Genomic DNA, 16,705 nt, shown 5'->3' on the forward strand with positions numbered 1-16,705 from the left:
GTCTAAAGAAATGTAGTTTAAAACGTGGAATTTGAGCAACATTGTAAAGTATACTCTCATTTGAGTTGAGGCTATGTTGACTTAATAAAGTGTTGTTTCGTCCTTAAAAATATGATGGTATTTTAACACTGCCAAAATTCTAAAAGGCCAAGATGAAAATGGCAACCTCCTGCCTTATTTCCTCATCAAATTGTCATTTTTGCTGTTTGATAGAAAGGTTTTTTCATTAACGGTTGCATGTACCTAAGTGCATTGTAATGATTATGGTTTGTATTCCAGTTCGTTGTCTCAATATGCTGTTGAGGATGTCCTACTGGCGATTCAATTGGCTGAATTCTTTGGAGATTGTTTCTATGGCATGTCACAAAAACGTGACACCAATTTTTGCAGTTTGCAATTTCCAGGTTATCAAAGTATGATCATCTAATGGATGTTCAATCTGATTCCACTTATAGAACTACTAGCAATATACATGTTTTTGTTTGTGCATGTGGCAATGCATCCAAGCATGCACCATGAATACCTCGTATGTGTGAACAACAGAGTTGTGGCCTTAAGGAATAAGGCTGCTGTACCAGGTTACACTTTTATGCCACGGCCCACAACTTGAGTTGACTGTACAGTGAGAAATTGATGCTCATGGCTTTAGTGTAAGCCATTAGGTGTTTGTTTTACTCATGTCCTAGATGCATCTTTTTGAGCTCTGCCTGGAATGTTGGACTTCCAGCAAGTGTCCTCTTTGCAAGGTTTTTAATGTCCTCTCTAGAGCAGTCCCTGGAGATTCTAACAATTTCCCACAATGCACCAGCTGCAACTAAGTCTTTCACATTCACCTCTGCAAAGGACAGGGAAAACAGGTTAACACATTGTAAGGATGAATACTAATTCAACTCAAGAAATTCTATGTACACTGGTGTACCATGTTGGGCAAGATGGCAAAGAGCAAGCTCTATGTGTCGACGAATCGGTGAGGCTTCACTGCTTACATTGGAGACTATCCAAGGTAAAGCTCCATCCTCTATCAGTAAAGATCTTCCCCTCTTTTGTCCAGCTGAGTCATTTGGATAATCAATCTTTACATGAATGCTTCTTTTTCAGCAGAGGGGTTCAAGCTAGTTCACATTTACTATAAAAACTTACCTTGTGTTACTCCCCGTGACTCACATTTTGCAAAGTTTGCAAAACCTCTTGCTATTTGTGCCAGAACGTCTGGGTGCCTTGATCTTACCATTGCAAGGAGTGCCTTTATGCCACCTTCTTCTTTCAATTTCCCCTTCAATTTATCTGCAAGTTAGGACAAATATTAGCATTTCTACTCATAATGATCACATGTTTTTAGACTCTGTTGCATACCATTTCCACAGAGGTTTGCAATTGCGCCTGCCACCATCCGAAGTGTTTGTGGATCTTCTGCTTCATTTGCTGTCTTGGCCAGAAGTCCGATTCCTCCCTGCACCATAATCAGTTCTTGATTGGTCTCTGCAGAAGAAGAAATAAATGATGAGAGATGACCATTCATATAATGAGAGTGAAGGCAGATATGTAGACATATCATGCTTTATGTCATAACTGATGATGTCCATTTCCACAATATCTAGAATGTGGTAATTAGTCAAGTTCTAAATCTCGATCAGCCCCTAAGGTCACATATATCCTGTAGATGTAACAGATTAATTTACTAGCCATGAAGAAAAGCATTGGTACTAACATGAAAGGGTAGTTTTATTTCTTTCCCTCTATTTTCTTTTCATATTGTGGCAATTCTTTCAGCACATAGAAAGCCAGTTCCATTTAAAGTTTTACCTACTCGATCAACCTCAGCTTCACCACCACAGGAAACCATATACTGCAAAACAATAACCCAGAAAAAAGTGATGGCATACCATTCATTGCAAGATTAGCTACAGCTCCTGCAGCCACACGTCTAATAGTTTCATCCTGTGAGTTTTGAAGCAGACCTAGCAATGATCCCAGTCCTCCAGCTTCAACTATTTTCTGTTGATTTGCTTCTGTTTGTAGAAAGCATTTCAATTTACTGAGTAAGTAAAAACATTCCAGAATTACTATATGGCAATTGAGTAGGATTCCACCTTCAGCTGCAAGATTAGCTACAACTTTAACTGCATGTACACGTACATCCATGTCCTCAGAACTCAACAAAGAGAGAATCTTGTGCAAGCCCACTGTATAACATAATGCACAAAATATAGATTAGCTTTTTATTTCTATCTAGTTATATAGCAATACACAACAGGTGTATTATTGGCCTTCAAACCAAAATGCAGGAAGCTTCTGATTTTTGCTTAATCTGCCTTACAAAGTGCAGAAAAAGTCGGTTCATACCCTGTTCAAATAGTTTGGCAATATTGGCTCTTTGCCCATTCAACGATTCACGCATATGACCAGGTTTTTGCAAATTGGGGGAATCTGGTGTTGTCAATTCTTTATCGATAGTTTTCCGTGTCTGAAAAAGCAGACCATATATAATCAAATTCATATGTAATAATAAAACATTGCAATGCATCCACTTATTAGCATATATACCTGTATTTCATCAGCTTCAGAACTTGTATGAAGCATTTGCTGTTTCATTTTTTTTACCTCCTGTTCTAGCATTTTCTTTTGTTTCAAATGTTCATCAAGCTCATATCTCAAAGATTTTATTTCATCTTTTAACCTGGAATTCTACAGGGATGACATGGAGGGTTAAACAAACTCAATGTGGTAAATAATGATACATGTTTCATATTAGACCTTCAAGCAAGATTTAAAAGGATCATAAAATCCATAGAGGTAGGCTTTGACACTGCCTACATACAGAACAGTAGGGTTTCTCATTTTATTATACCACTGATATTGTATGTAAGTTTGATGACCTTTAAAGAACAAAGCAGCATTTTCCATTATGTTCAGGATTTATTATTACTGAAACCTGCATATGATCAGGCAAAAGACATCTCATGGTATAGTGGAGAAAATTCTAATGAATAGTTGGCTGATTCAAATGTGACAGCCATGTTCTGAGCCCATACAAACGATATGACAGAAGAGCAAGAAGAAAAGTATTAGAAAGGCCAGAATATGATCACGTGAAAAGGAGATCATACTCCACTGCATAACAATATTTTTGCGAATGTCAGAACTCCAACTGTGGGGAGACCACACAAAGATGGGGTTGTCCAAATGAGTATAAATACCTCTTCTTTAGTGTCTTGTAATGCAATGGTTGCTTGTTTCTGCCACTCTTGAAGTTGTTTCTCTGCTTGTTCCCTTAGTTGGGACTCTTTTTGGAGCTTCGCTGCCAGTACCAAGTTTTGATCCTGGTCTCCTATCTGATAAATTTGGCAATAACAAAAATATGCAGAGACTAAGATGGGCCTTTCATATACATCCACCTTAAATCCGTCAGCATTCAAGTACCTCATTTCTCCCTTTTTGTATGATAAGATGCTCAAATTCTAGCAATCGTTTCTCGAAATCTTGCTTCAGCAAGCACTCGACTTCCAATCTTTTGCTCAAGTCTGCCACTTCCAGCTGGTGTTTTTTATTTAACTCGTCTATTTCTCGCAGATGTCTTGATCTTTCATTCTGCATTTGCTTCTGTAAGCACAATGATCAAACACATTGTGACTTCGATGGTTGGAGAATTGGCTGAAATACCACCCAATTCAGAGATGCAAGCAGCTTGCATACAGAAGACAGTAAATAAAAGCTAAGGCACCCTATTGTAATATATCTGCTGTAAAATATGGGATCATTGCATCAATAACTATGATAGCGTAGGCCAATGTGCAGTAACCACCGTTGTCCCTATATCAGACATAATCAGCAGTGCCCATGACTGTCAGGATGCAGGTGTGGAGACCAAATACATATTACAGAATGGCTACAAGAAATCATAGGGCACTGGGGGACTTGGTGCATAAAAATGCACACAGAGAACAATAGATGAATTTGTATTAACATTGTCAAGAAGAGGCCAGTAAGACATTGCATGTAATATCTTACCAATGATTACAATGGAAAATAATGTCTCATCGTAAACAGCAATAAAAGTTTAAAATGTATGCTCTACATTAACCTAGCATTCTAAAACAATATAGTTGAAATTTGAATAAAACTAATGGAAATCGATTGACCTCTTTTCGAGCATGGAGATTTTGTGCATTCTCTTTGAATTCCTTTTCCAATTTCTCCTTCAGATTGCGCTCTTGTTCTAGCTTATATATAGTTTCCATGTGCTCCTTTCTAAGACGTAATCTTTCTGCAGTCATTTCCTGATTCAATGGCAAGACTTTTATATCAGCAATATGTACAGAACTGGCAAATTTCCTGATTCAATTCCACACAGTAGACTTCTTGTCCATGAAATTTACACTGGCAAGATCCTTTGTATTCCTTCTGCCAACTTATCAATTCAGTTAATGTAAAAAAAGAGCTGTTCTTTTTTATAGACTGTAAGCTTTACCAAGAACCTCACCAGATGCTGCTCATTTTCAGCTCCACTACTCTTTGACAAACTTGAAAATAACATTGAAAAACACTTCCAAAATTCTCCGCAGAAAAACTGCAATCTTTTTACTTGCTATGTTAAAAAACTCACATTTTAATTTGGATTTAAGCTTAATATGTGAACATTTATTTCTAAATTCAGGTTCTAAACAAAAAACGAACTACAATTTCTATAGCCTCTCAATTTGGGTGCATATGCATTATGAATGCATAACCAATTAGGATGTATGCTATGTGAGTTAGCAGTTTATGTGAACCTCTAATGTTGTTGCTAGCTTTTTCTCTGATTCCATAACTGATTTCTGCGCATCTTGGATCTTTAACTGCATTTCCTCTTCAGCATCGGTCACAGCCCGACTCTGCCGCTCATTTTCTGCAATCAGCTTATCAAGATTTGTCTCAAGCTTCCTGCAGAGGCTTTTGTAATCAAACTCTTCCTTCAAGCGCACCATGTTCTCAACTTTCATGGCCTGCAAAAGTAAGAGATCACATTTTTGGTTTGAAACACTGCACATGTCAATGGGTAAAATAAAGTTCTGAATTACAAACACATACTCGTTGACCAAATAATATGGTGCTTGTAGTTTCTCCTCGGTGTTGGGGAGATGGACCAATCGTGATAATGAGGGATGTCCTCGCAGATCCTATCAAAGGTTATCTCACAAGTCATATGATGATCGATGTAAATACACAGAGAAAGAGAGAGAGATGCCAGAAACCAAATTAGATATTGACACATGCATTAAAAGCCATTACCACCAAATGAATCCCGAAGAATTCTGGTCAATTTCGAATCTCTGATAGGAACATGTGGACTATTTTCTGCAAGTGCATTGATGCATTTCCCAAGAGCTGTCAATGAGAGATTGATATACTTGGCCTCTTCTAAAGTATGACCTTCACTGCCTAAAAATAATAAACAGCTGAAAAGTTAGCAATGTTCTAATGTAGTCTGTGCCACTGAAAGTGTACTTGCAAGACATTGTTAGAGAAAGGATGCCACATATGATAATCCAGGCAGTTACAAACCAGATTTGTCAACTCGTTCTGACCCCGCCAGATCTACAATAAGCAGCTTACTTTTACGAATGGTCGGTACTCGATGCCCTTTAGGTATCTGAATATTTGATGCATTTTCATTCAAGGCAATCAGTTCCCTTTCTGGTTTTCCTTTCACACCTTTTTTCACGTTAACCTGCATGATGAACATATGTTAATTTAATCTCTTCAATGGAGACAGTTCATACAGAGTTATAATTCTAGCAGAATCAGGAATGGTTCATTCAAAATTCTCTATGTAGTATTCTACCAGCAGTATAGCATGGCTTCGAGATGACTCAGTGTTTAGCTTTGTGTTTGCAGCAAATCGGTTTGCTTCCCCAATTTCCAAAAGCTCCAAAAACCTCTTCTGATCCCGTACTTCAACAAGCGTTGCTCCAGGAAGTGATACATCACCTGTCTTTGGATCTTCAACAATAGTGATGTTGTCTTTTTCTGGTGCAAGGAGGTCTTGCACTGTCTCCATGTATAACTGTTTCATAAATAAGGGTAATTAATCCTGGAGATCAAGAACAGAGATCAACAAGCAAATGATGTGCTGTAATTCATTAGGTTAAGAAATGGATAAGACAAGACTTCTAGCTCTATGACCAACGAAAACCACCCTTTACAGATACATGGGATAGAAGTGAAAGTTACCTGCAGATATGAGACTGATACTGAATCTTGTTCTGAGGACATATCCGCAAGGATGTCTTCCATAGCTCTTACCATAATTCCTCGTCCTGCAGTATCTTCTTCACCTAGCTTGCCAAGCGTGAATGTCTTCCCAGTGCCTGTTTGTCCATATGCCATGACTGTCCCGTTGTACCCTTCCAGAACACTCTATGAGAAGAAACAAAACTGCTTTTAATTTAGCCATGTAGTATTACATCCAAAAATCTGACGTGGAAAAAAAACAGGAGATACCTCAACTACAGGCTTGGCAACCACTTCATATACACGCTTTTGAGAGGCAAACTCTGTCAGCACATCATCGAACTGGAATGTTTCACTGTCCCAGTTATTTTTCCTCAGCTTCAACCTTTTGAGCTGCAGCATAAACAGAGTGGTTCTTTGCTCAATCTTTGGAAATATGCGAGAAATGATTTTTAAAGCAGAGCGCATTGGATATGCAATGTGAATGTCCAATTCAATGCAGCAGAAGAAGCAAACCTCTGGCATCAATTCTACATAATTGCCAAAATCAGCATCTGCAATAAGTTCATCTGCATTCTGAGGGCGAAGCCTTACTGTCACCCTCACTCTTCCTGATACTGTATATACAATTCCCAAAATAGCAGAGAACAACATTATATATCTGATCCCAATGAAAAAAAATTAGCTATTACAATTGTATAATGGACTTGCTATGGAGAATTTGCATTAGATCTTCCATTGTTAGAATTGGTTATTCCCAAAACATCATTTTCAATAAAAAAGGAGCATGCTTTAGAGAAAGTCCATGATAGCTGAACCTAAGGGCTTTGTACCCATTACAATAAACCTTAAGTCAAATCCATCTTCAGTTTTATAAAATTAGCATGCTTATGAGGAATTGAAATATATATCTGAGTCCAATATCTCCTAATTCGAATTCTAAATCCATACACACATAGGAATATATATATGTATGTATGTATGTATGTATGTATGTATGTATGTATGTATGTGTGTGTGTGTCCTGGAATATGAAAGTATCCAATGAACATTCTCAGGAACATTCCTTTATATCTCAGCTCAACTTATCTCCGACTATGACAAGTGGATTCTGCTCAAAACCTTCATTTTCATGTATCCAACAAGCATGCTATGAAGAAATTGTATGATATACGCCAATCCAATCTTCCTTTAGCTTTACAATTGGGTTCTGCTGAAAATCTTCATTTGTATGTACCCAATGTGCATGTTTAGGAATTATTGGAGCAAAAGCATACCTCCTGAATCATCTTTTACTGGACGTGATGCTGTTGATCGCCTGGTGTGGCCAGCCACAGATGGTGTTGCAGATTTCGACCGGGAGAAGGACGGAGTGGAAGCAGACACAGCTATACCCGCCTTTGTAGCAGATCCCATAGACAATGGCCTGTCCAATCTTGCTATGGCTGAGCGGCCTGTGAGGCTGTTTCTGTAGCTAGGAGAGAGCGTCATTCGGATGAATCCTTATACTGGTATTTGTTTATACCTTATTCACTATAGATGATTGATTCAGAAAGCCACTGATGTTAAAAAATGAAAGGCGTGATGCAGTAGATAGGGATCAACGAGGAATTAAGAAGCAATGCTAAAAGGATTCCTTGATCAAATCGATGAATTAAGAAACAATGCTAGAAGGGGTTCTCAAACAAATTGAAGAATTACGAAGGAATGCTAAAAGGATTCCTAGAACAAATCAAGGAGTTAAGAATCAATGACTGGTATGGAGGAGCAATGAATTGGATGATGTGAAACAGGAGAAAGGAAATGTGCACAAATGGACGTACAATGAGGAGGAGGAAGAAGAAAGGTATGGTTTTTTGCCAGGTTAAATTCTCTGAATTTTTTCGGCTGCTTGTTTTACCTTCAAACCTACACCTAATTATACTGACCGTTTTGTTTTTCCATGCGAATATCTGAGTCCTTTACTTGCTTCGTATTGTCCCCGTCTTCCATATTATACATTGTATCACATCATCTCTGTTTTTTCTTCTGTTGTTTCTTGGATCTATGTCCAATTGGGATGAGCTGTGGTCCAATGACGATACAGAGGAAGAACACAGGTTCCACAATTATCAGAATTTATTCATAGTTTCAAAGGAAATGTAAAATTCCAAGACCTCTCGGAACACTCATAAGACCGCATCAGGGAATGGATCATATGCCTCTCTCTTCCTCTGTCATTTCTGTGCTCTGTTTCCAATGGCTTTGTTTCGTGACACGGATGATGTGCGTGTCCCTGATCTCTCTCTCACCCCCCCCCCCCCCCCCCCTCCCTCTGTTCTTTCTCTGTCTCTCTCTCCGTTTCCCTGATCGATCGAGAGACAGACAGACAGAGACAGAGAGACAGAGAGAGTTCGTTATACTATTCAAAATCTCTCTCTTTCTCTCTGTTTTTATTTTTGTGAGTTTGGTGTGTCTGTGTGTGTCTGTGTTTTTGTTGCTGAAGGATTTCAGCAAAAAATAACGACCAAAATCATTGAATGTTATGTATGCATGTATCTTCCTACATACATACATACATACATACACACATACATACATACATACATACATACATACATACATACATACATACATACATACATACATACATACATACATACATAAATACATACATACATACATTCATTCATTCATTCATTCATTCATTCATTCATTCGTTCATTCATTCATACATACATACATGCATGCATCATTCACACATACATACACACACACACACACACACACACATATACATGCATGCATACATCATACATGTAATTGTGTATGTATGCATGTATCTTCATACATACATTCATTCATTCATTCATTCATTCATACATACATACATACATACATTCATACATACACACACACACACACACACACACACACACACACACACACACACACACTCATACTTATACTCATGCTCACATAGCAAATCATCCTCATCATTAGGAATGTGTGCAGCTAGCTGGCTTTCTCCTTGGAGCCCCCCACCCCCCATGCACCCATTGAACATTAGAATAGTAGAAGAGATGGTGGCTAGCACACAAGTGTGTCTGCACGAGATTGGAGGTCGGGAGACGCCACTTACCTCATGGCGTCCTTTCCATAGTTAAAAGCTATATGAAGGATTGATATATTGTGCCATAGTGAGCAAACCATCACAACCACCACCCATCCAACTTTATTCATACTTCAAACAAAAAAAAGCACAACAATCTTCTATGTTGTCATGCTCCTACCTTCTTCACTATAGATTCTTTAGGTTTATTTGTCTTGCTGTACCTTTGCCCCTCCCCCTTCCAAAATTCCCTTTGACACAATTATTGGCCTCCCTATACAACATTGCAAGAAAAATGGAATGGGCTTTTTGTCTCTTACTAGGTAAACTCCCAAAACGTGGACATGCACTAATAAAACGAGTCATTATCCAAGGCTTCTTGGGTGGACAAAAGATCAATTAATAGATGTCTACAAAAAGTGTTCATTCACATGAAGGTCACATCTAAGAATATGCAAGTTGTTGATTCACTACCAAAAAGATAAAGCATAAAATGTAGAAGCAACAGGATTGTATACATGCTTTGATGCGCCAAGAAACCGGGTCCAATGTGATATGTATATATATATAAGTATTTTACTCTGATAGAGAAGTTTATTCAATGATAGTTCCATATGCAAAAGATGATTGTGAAGGCAATAGGAATGCTTGATTTAATGAGATGGAGACAAACGAGTGAGTGGCTAACAATTGGATACGACAATGTATGGGCTACGCTGGAAAGAAACATGTCAATTCAAGGTTTATTGATAGAATATCAACACGGCATTGTCATTTCATATAAAGTAACCAAACCCAAGGAATTGAAGACTTATAGAATGACATGTATTAGATAGGACAAATTTTCCAAGAAGATTACAGAGTTTTGTATTATATGATTAAACATAAGACCATGTAGAACACAAACCACATATCCAAAAAGAGACTTGTATATATAATGAGACATCAGGCAATAGGAAGGTGCAAATTATAGAAATTTGTTTGGAAGGATTCATGCATGAAACTTTCATATTTACTAATCATCACTACTTCATATCTATGATGTTAAAGCACAATGTGGAAGCATTACCCTCCTATACATCCGTGTGCTAACATATTTGAATGCATGAATAATATTTTCAAACCGAGAATTGTATTAACACCTATCGACCTAGAGTCAAAATAGCAACAAATCAATACGGTGTCGTCAATTATGTATAGTGCCGTCAATTATGTATAGAAGGATCCTACCACAAAGCTCTAGAGCTCTACTTGTAGATAGGTAGATTCTATTATCTTTATCTGAGGTCAAATATGACTTATGAGACCAAAAATATAACATTTTCATATAGTACATGTGAAGTGAGTAGTGACTCTTAAGAACTTTACTAATGAATGTTGCACGTAACAATAGCGACAATGCACTCATTGACTCTGAGAAAAATTCATGCCAGGATTGCATTTGGTCAAAGATGTATGGAAAGCCTAGTCCGATGTAATTAAAGGATTATCATCAAAATGTGATACTCACACTCCCAAACTTGTGTTAGGGCAAAGTGTGGACCCATTCACTTCGTAATGAGTGTGCACTAAGTTGCAAGGAAGCAACGGTTTGAATGAAAAACAAGGGGTGGACTCTAACAAGTATTGACGTGTGTGGTTTCCTCGTTTGACGGAAAATACGAATTTATAGTTAAACAACATATGTAGTACAATGTTTGAAGCATAAGCCTCATTCACAAAGAAAACAATGGATGCATCATGTAGCAACAACACACCCCATATCCTAAACCATTTTTTGTAATTTTTCATCCAACCGAAACACAAGATTTTGCTTTTATATGTCTTTTAGATATTTTTACTGGCTTCCAAATACGAGGGACATTTTCGAACCTAAAATGTGTATTTTGACAACCCTTTTCAAGGCTATGATCTCAACGAGAAAATGATCCGATCTCAAGAAGTAGGAGATATTGCATTTGTTTCTTAACTTGAAGAAACTTTTAAAAAAATTTAGACATTTTCAAGTTCTTTCCAAGTGAATTTAAGGATACTAGAGCCCCTTAATGTTTTTTGACATTTTCAAGTTCTTTCCATGTGAACCCCTTAAGTCCACCCCTTAGAGAAGCACAAGTGTCATCAAAATGCGAAAGGGTATTTCTTGAGGACCCAACACTTAATTTCTTCATGATTTCTCAAGTTGCTCTCTTTCCCGCATCTATGATAAATAGATAGATATCTTTTTGACACCCATTAGATGTATGCTCACCCTTCTTGGTGAACATTTGAGTGCAACACATTATCATGCATCTATCAAAGAAGTAATCATATTTCTCACAAATTACCTCGTACATTGAGCATGTGATAAGTGAATATACATCCTCCACTAGGTTTTCATGGCATCGCTTGCATATCATCATATTTGAGAGATGATGCCCTGATGCTACCTCAACACCAAATTTGTGTGAGCAAGTTCAAAGAAGCATTAAGGCTCTCCAAGAGTCAAGGTTCTTGAGAGTAATGAGATGCAATTAGGTACTATCTGGCATTTTTACCTTCTAATAGGGCCAAATTTGAGGGTCAATAACGTGCGTGTTTGGAGGAATCTTACTATGTAAATTGCTTTCTTTTATAAGATGTATGCCTTACACAAAGGAATGGATATAAGGGAAATTTACCTTGAAAGATAGAAAAAAAGAAAGCATGTTATGCTTGATTAGAGCTAACCCTCCTAATTGCATGAATTCTTAGGACTAAGAACAAGCAACCATGCCATTCTTTACCTTCATCTACATCTAAAGCATTAACAATCATTATAATTTCCCCATTAGATAAAATAATGTATAGGAATTTCACTTTTCTTCAACCCAATCAAGAGAGAGAGAGTTATCGGTAGATCTTTCTTTCATTGTTTTCTTCAAAAGCCATTCACAAACCAACCCTCTTCACGGGCTACAAACTACCTTAGGCATTCAATCCCTCTTTTTATCAAAAAGTATACAATCTCTAGTGTCCTAAGACACCAATTTTCCTTTTCATCACAACCAATGAGCTAGCTGGCATACCATATCCCAAAATAAAGAAACAAATGAGTTAAAACTAATGCCCCCTCATCACTTTTCTGGATAATCATGGATATGCTTCAGAGAAATCATTGTTAGCTCCTTGCCTGTTCAAAGAATCTTCACTCCCTTGATATTGAAAAGCAGAAAATAACCAAGCGTTTGTATAGGACACAGCTCAAAATAATGAGTACATGCTATGCCAATCTTGACTTTGAGATATCGATCATTCACACATAAGTCCATGTATCATTGTTTTTAAAGTGGCCTTCAATTATCACATTACTTCCACACATCTTGGAGCTTACCCTCTCTAAAGATTCCAGATCTTTGTCAATGGTAAACCCTGGACCGGCTTTAGAATGGCCACAAAGTGTAGGTGAGATATCTACCACAAGTTTCTGCACGACCTTTTCTTCTAGGGCTTGCTTGGCCAGAGAGCTTCCATGACCTCGGGCATCCACCAACACAGAGCAAAATCCACGTGCATAGCAGATTTCAAGTACAGCCTCCCAATTGAGCTCTTGTATTCCAACCACTTCAACCCCTCTTTCTAGTAGTGTAGACTCCATGGTCTGACCAGATTTCCTATTATGGCTGCTCCCTGAATCAGATAACACAGCTTCCTCGCTTGCAATCACTAGTGTTGGTGCAACAGAGGTGTCGAATACACTTGCATCAGGGGGCAGCTGGAACGTACTTGTAAGCACAATCCTAAGGGGTTGCTTTGCACCAGGTTCTGCAGTCAGCAAAGCAGGATCATCCCGAAGAGCAGTATCACAAACAATGACTGCATCACTCTCCTGAAGTAATTGCGAGAAGTAGCTTCCTACAGTAGAGCCGACTGAATTACTCTCCAAGAAACCACCATCAAGTGATAAAGAAAACCTGCAGAAAAGAGTAGATTTCTACTTTTGTAATTGTCCTTGAGATCACCACAAAAATCAACCCGACATTCCTTGAGATTACCTGAGAGTAACAAACGGTTTCTTTTGAAGCATTCGATGGATATATGCCTCATTCAGAGCTTTACACGATGCCGTCTCTACTCCAACAATAACTTGGATACCAGCTTTCTTTAGTGTATCAACTCCTGTTCCAGCAACAATTGGATTTGGATCTAGCATCCCCACAACCACTCGCTTTACATGAGCTTGGATGAGTGCAGCTGTACAAGGGGGAGTTCGTCCATAGTGATTGCATGGTTCTAAGCTCACATAAGCTGTAGAACCATTTGCATTTCTGCTTGCTTCTCTCAGTGCAAAGACCTGAAAGTGTTGAACAATACTGATTATATAATCTGAAGGACACTCGAGATGATTAAAATGACTCATAAGTAATACATGAAGTGACTAAGACGAATGCACATAGTGTAAAACTAACATCTAAAAGTGGGGACCTACTGTTTTGCACAAAGTGGAACTCATAACTCATATTTTCACAGATGCATTTAGTTGAAAGATAGAAAAGAATGGATGCATTTAACTTCTATCACCAAATCACAACTTTGCTAATAACAAAAGATGGTGCAAACAACCCCAAAAAATGAAGCGTGATATTTAATTAATAGATATACTAACCTCAGCATGGGGTTCTCCAGCCTTAGGATGGAAACCTTGACCGACAACTTTGCCATCTTTAACAATGACACAGCCCACCATGGGATTTGGGGAGGTATGCCCCAAAGCCCTTTTGGCCAGCTGGACGGAAAGCCTCATGTATTCCACATCCATCTGAGTGGCTCCATCTGGAAGAATAGATGAGCGAACAACATACCTACTTGAATGAGATTGTTTGTTTGAGAAAGTACATCTCAAGTTGGAATTGTAGCAGTGTAACTGCACGTTGCAGGTGTTAGAAAGAGAGAGATTCATCATAGGGCAGTACGTAATCAGGAGGGCCCAGTAGAGTGAGGAATCAGAGGTGAAAATATGTTCCACTTTGAAGACTGCGATTACAGGAGTTCTGCAACCACAATTATTATAAAAAATTAATACCCAAATCGAGGGCTCTCCAAACTATCCCCATTTAACATTATCAACATGTGTGTCAATCAGAACTCCTGAAATAGTGTGCGGATGATTCTGGCATCCTAGCAATTCAATACTAAGAAACTAATCTATAGTGAAGAAGTGTCAAATAAATGAAAGCAATTATAGAGCCTCCCTCATGAACCAGTACTACTGCATACTGCAACCACTCTTAAGTTCCACTAGCTATATCTTAAGAAGAGAACAAAATACAAAAGGCAAGTAGAGACCAAAATCAACTTATGAGACAAAATACTGAGTTCAATATCTATGAGAAGGACAAAAAGGAGAACTAACTAGAAATCACTCCAGAAGTGACTCTTTGGCAGTGTTCAATCACCAGTTGGAATTTATTCTTCTTCAAGCTGCATTGACGCTGAGTTACACAGCTTATTGCACTTTCAAGAAAACGCCGGCATTTTCAAACTCACGCTTCCATGAATTCAATTGAAAAATATACTGTAGTAGAGGGTCAGAAACTAGAAATTAGCCTCATTGACATGACCAAAAAGATAGCTTGCTCCAACAAACTCTGTCTCTACAATCCTATACAGCGGATTGCACTTTCAAATGAATGCGAACCATTTCAAATCTCATGCTTCCATTCATTCAATAGAAAAAACATGGCGGTAGATGGCTAGAAACTAGAAAATTAGCCTCATCGGCATGGCCAAAAAGATAGCTTGCTCCAACAAAATCAGTCGCTACAATCATATTTCTTCTTTTACAACCCTTTTCTCTTGTTCTATTATTAAGAAATAAAGAGCAGACTCCTAAGCTAGAGAGCTAATGTTTACATTGATTTAGTCACATGAATTTGAAAACGCACAAAGAGGAAGAAAAACTCATACACGAAGTCTTCTTTCTTTCCGTTCTACATGACGGTGGTGGGGATTAAACAGAACACACCTGGTCCGCATACGCCACGGTTGTGCCCTGCAGGTTTCTCCATCTCCTTGGGAGACCTAGAAAAAGGCAAAAACAAGCGAACTTGAATGTCAATATAGAAGCCACAGAAGAAGGAAGGCACACAGAACCGGAAACCCTAAACCCACATACACACCTGAAGGTATGCACGGAAGGATGAAGAGGAGGCGATGGGATGCTCTGCAATCCCATCTTCACCACAGACTTTCAAGAGGATGTATGTATGTATGTATGTATGCTATATGTTCGTATGTATGCATATATTCGTATATATGTACGAATATATGTATGTATAAAGATCACTTAGTATGGGTGCGGGATAGAGCCACCATACCACCCACTAGCTCTTATCATATATGGGTGGGTGTTTTTTATCAAGATTGGAACTACTCTGGATTGTAAAGGGGTATTTAGAGGATAAGACCTTTCGTCTTTTTTGATGTGGATAACACAAATCAATCGTCTCAGTTGTAGGAAATAGTTGCCGATTATCCTTATGTTATGGAACAGAAGATAAGGGTAATAGGATATGTTGATCACAAATGGCATATTGACCCACCAATAGAGGATATAAGATCACTTTGGAAGTTATGGAAGTCACCACAAATACTTCACGTACAATGGTTACTTGTGCATTGACTCTTGCATGTTGGCACATGGCTGCGTAACATGCGCATATCCTCTAGATGTGCTCATTGTCATTTACAAGCTGAAACTCAGAAACATTAACTCCAAGACTGCATTGAGTCTCAATTGGTATGGCAACGCCTCCGTAGAATATTTGCTAACTACGTTTTGGCACTTTCAGCCACCAAGATGGTTGTTCCCTTCTCCAAACACTTAGGAATTAGAACTTTCTAAATGGTTGGATATCTTTTCAAAAAGAAAAAAAAAAGAGATCACTTAGTATGGCATGCATGTGTTGTGTGTGTGTGTGTGTGTGTGTGTCTATATGCATTAAGATCACTTATCATGGATCTCTTGGAAACCAAGAGGTTTTGTTTTTGTTTGAGTATGGCATGTGTGAAATCCTCATTTGTCTCATACGTCAATTTGCCTCTAGGATACGTAAGAGTATGACGTCACAAGTTACCACCATTACATATATTGTTTTGCATAAGATGTTAATGCCACTTCATTAGTATGGTAATTACATGAATGCAACCCATACACTAGCAAAGAGACTACATGATTCAATTGGATACCAAACGACACCTAGCACTTTGTATATCTAGATGCTTGCTCTATTCTATCAACAAAAGCATGACATATAAGCACTTGCTTATATTGTTTCCAAGTTTAGTATTCTTCTATTAAAGCTTGTCACTAGATAAAGAACAATTTATTTTCAGCACTATAAAGTTATAATACATAAAGTCATAAAATCCACTTACCAACATTACATA

At 38.1% G+C, this 16,705-nt stretch overlaps 2 protein-coding genes across 2 annotated transcripts; both read right to left on the reverse strand.

Annotated features, from left to right (window-relative positions):
- Positions 1 to 405: 405 nt before the first annotated feature.
- Positions 406 to 8,468, reverse strand: LOC147858275 (kinesin-like protein KIN-UB). The gene is made up of 20 exons (XM_087326869.1): positions 7,488 to 8,468; positions 6,727 to 6,827; positions 6,481 to 6,603; positions 6,211 to 6,396; positions 5,822 to 6,043; positions 5,542 to 5,707; positions 5,269 to 5,418; positions 5,068 to 5,156; positions 4,770 to 4,982; positions 4,140 to 4,277; positions 3,421 to 3,600; positions 3,198 to 3,332; positions 2,545 to 2,685; positions 2,344 to 2,464; positions 2,091 to 2,183; positions 1,884 to 2,009; positions 1,354 to 1,479; positions 1,141 to 1,284; positions 920 to 1,051; positions 406 to 835 (listed from the first exon to the last, which is right to left on the reverse strand). Exons 1-20 carry the CDS (start codon positions 7,699 to 7,701, stop codon positions 672 to 674), a joined length of 2,964 nt encoding a protein of 987 aa, XP_087182995.1. The 5' UTR covers positions 7,702 to 8,468; the 3' UTR covers positions 406 to 671.
- Positions 8,469 to 12,373: 3,905 nt separating this feature from the next.
- On the reverse strand, positions 12,374 to 15,531 carry LOC147858276 (Cytidine/deoxycytidylate deaminase family protein). Its single transcript, XM_087327506.1, has 5 exons — positions 15,436 to 15,531; positions 15,282 to 15,337; positions 13,923 to 14,307; positions 13,312 to 13,610; positions 12,374 to 13,230 (listed from the first exon to the last, which is right to left on the reverse strand). Exons 2-5 carry the CDS (start codon positions 15,290 to 15,292, stop codon positions 12,573 to 12,575), a joined length of 1,353 nt encoding a protein of 450 aa, XP_087183632.1. The 5' UTR covers positions 15,293 to 15,337; positions 15,436 to 15,531; the 3' UTR covers positions 12,374 to 12,572.
- Positions 15,532 to 16,705: the final 1,174 nt, after the last annotated feature.

The sequence above is a fragment of the Azolla caroliniana genome, unplaced genomic scaffold, assembly GCF_043228905.1.
Source record: "Azolla caroliniana isolate FFs.n. ecotype wild unplaced genomic scaffold, voAzoCaro1.0.p SCAF_11, whole genome shotgun sequence".
In the NCBI taxonomy this organism is placed as follows: Eukaryota; Viridiplantae; Streptophyta; class Polypodiopsida; order Salviniales; family Salviniaceae; genus Azolla; species Azolla caroliniana.

Excerpts from the sequence above, each read along its gene's own strand:
- LOC147858275 (XM_087326869.1), bottom strand. The coding sequence starts at position 7,701 with ATGACGCTCTCTCCTAGCTACAGAAACAGCCTCACAGGCCGCTCAGCC. Across the intron at positions 3,601-4,139 it reads ATCTCCATGCTCGAAAAGAG|AAGCAAATGCAGAATGAAAG; the intron begins GTCAATCGATTT and ends TTGTGCTTACAG. Across the intron at positions 2,184-2,343 it reads TGCCAAACTATTTGAACAGG|TGGGCTTGCACAAGATTCTC; the intron begins GTATGAACCGAC and ends TATGTTATACAG.
- LOC147858276 (XM_087327506.1), bottom strand. Across the intron at positions 13,611-13,922 it reads CTGGAGAACCCCATGCTGAG|GTCTTTGCACTGAGAGAAGC; the intron begins GTTAGTATATCT and ends CAACACTTTCAG. Across the intron at positions 13,231-13,311 it reads AAACCGTTTGTTACTCTCAG|GTTTTCTTTATCACTTGATG; the intron begins GTAATCTCAAGG and ends TCTTTTCTGCAG.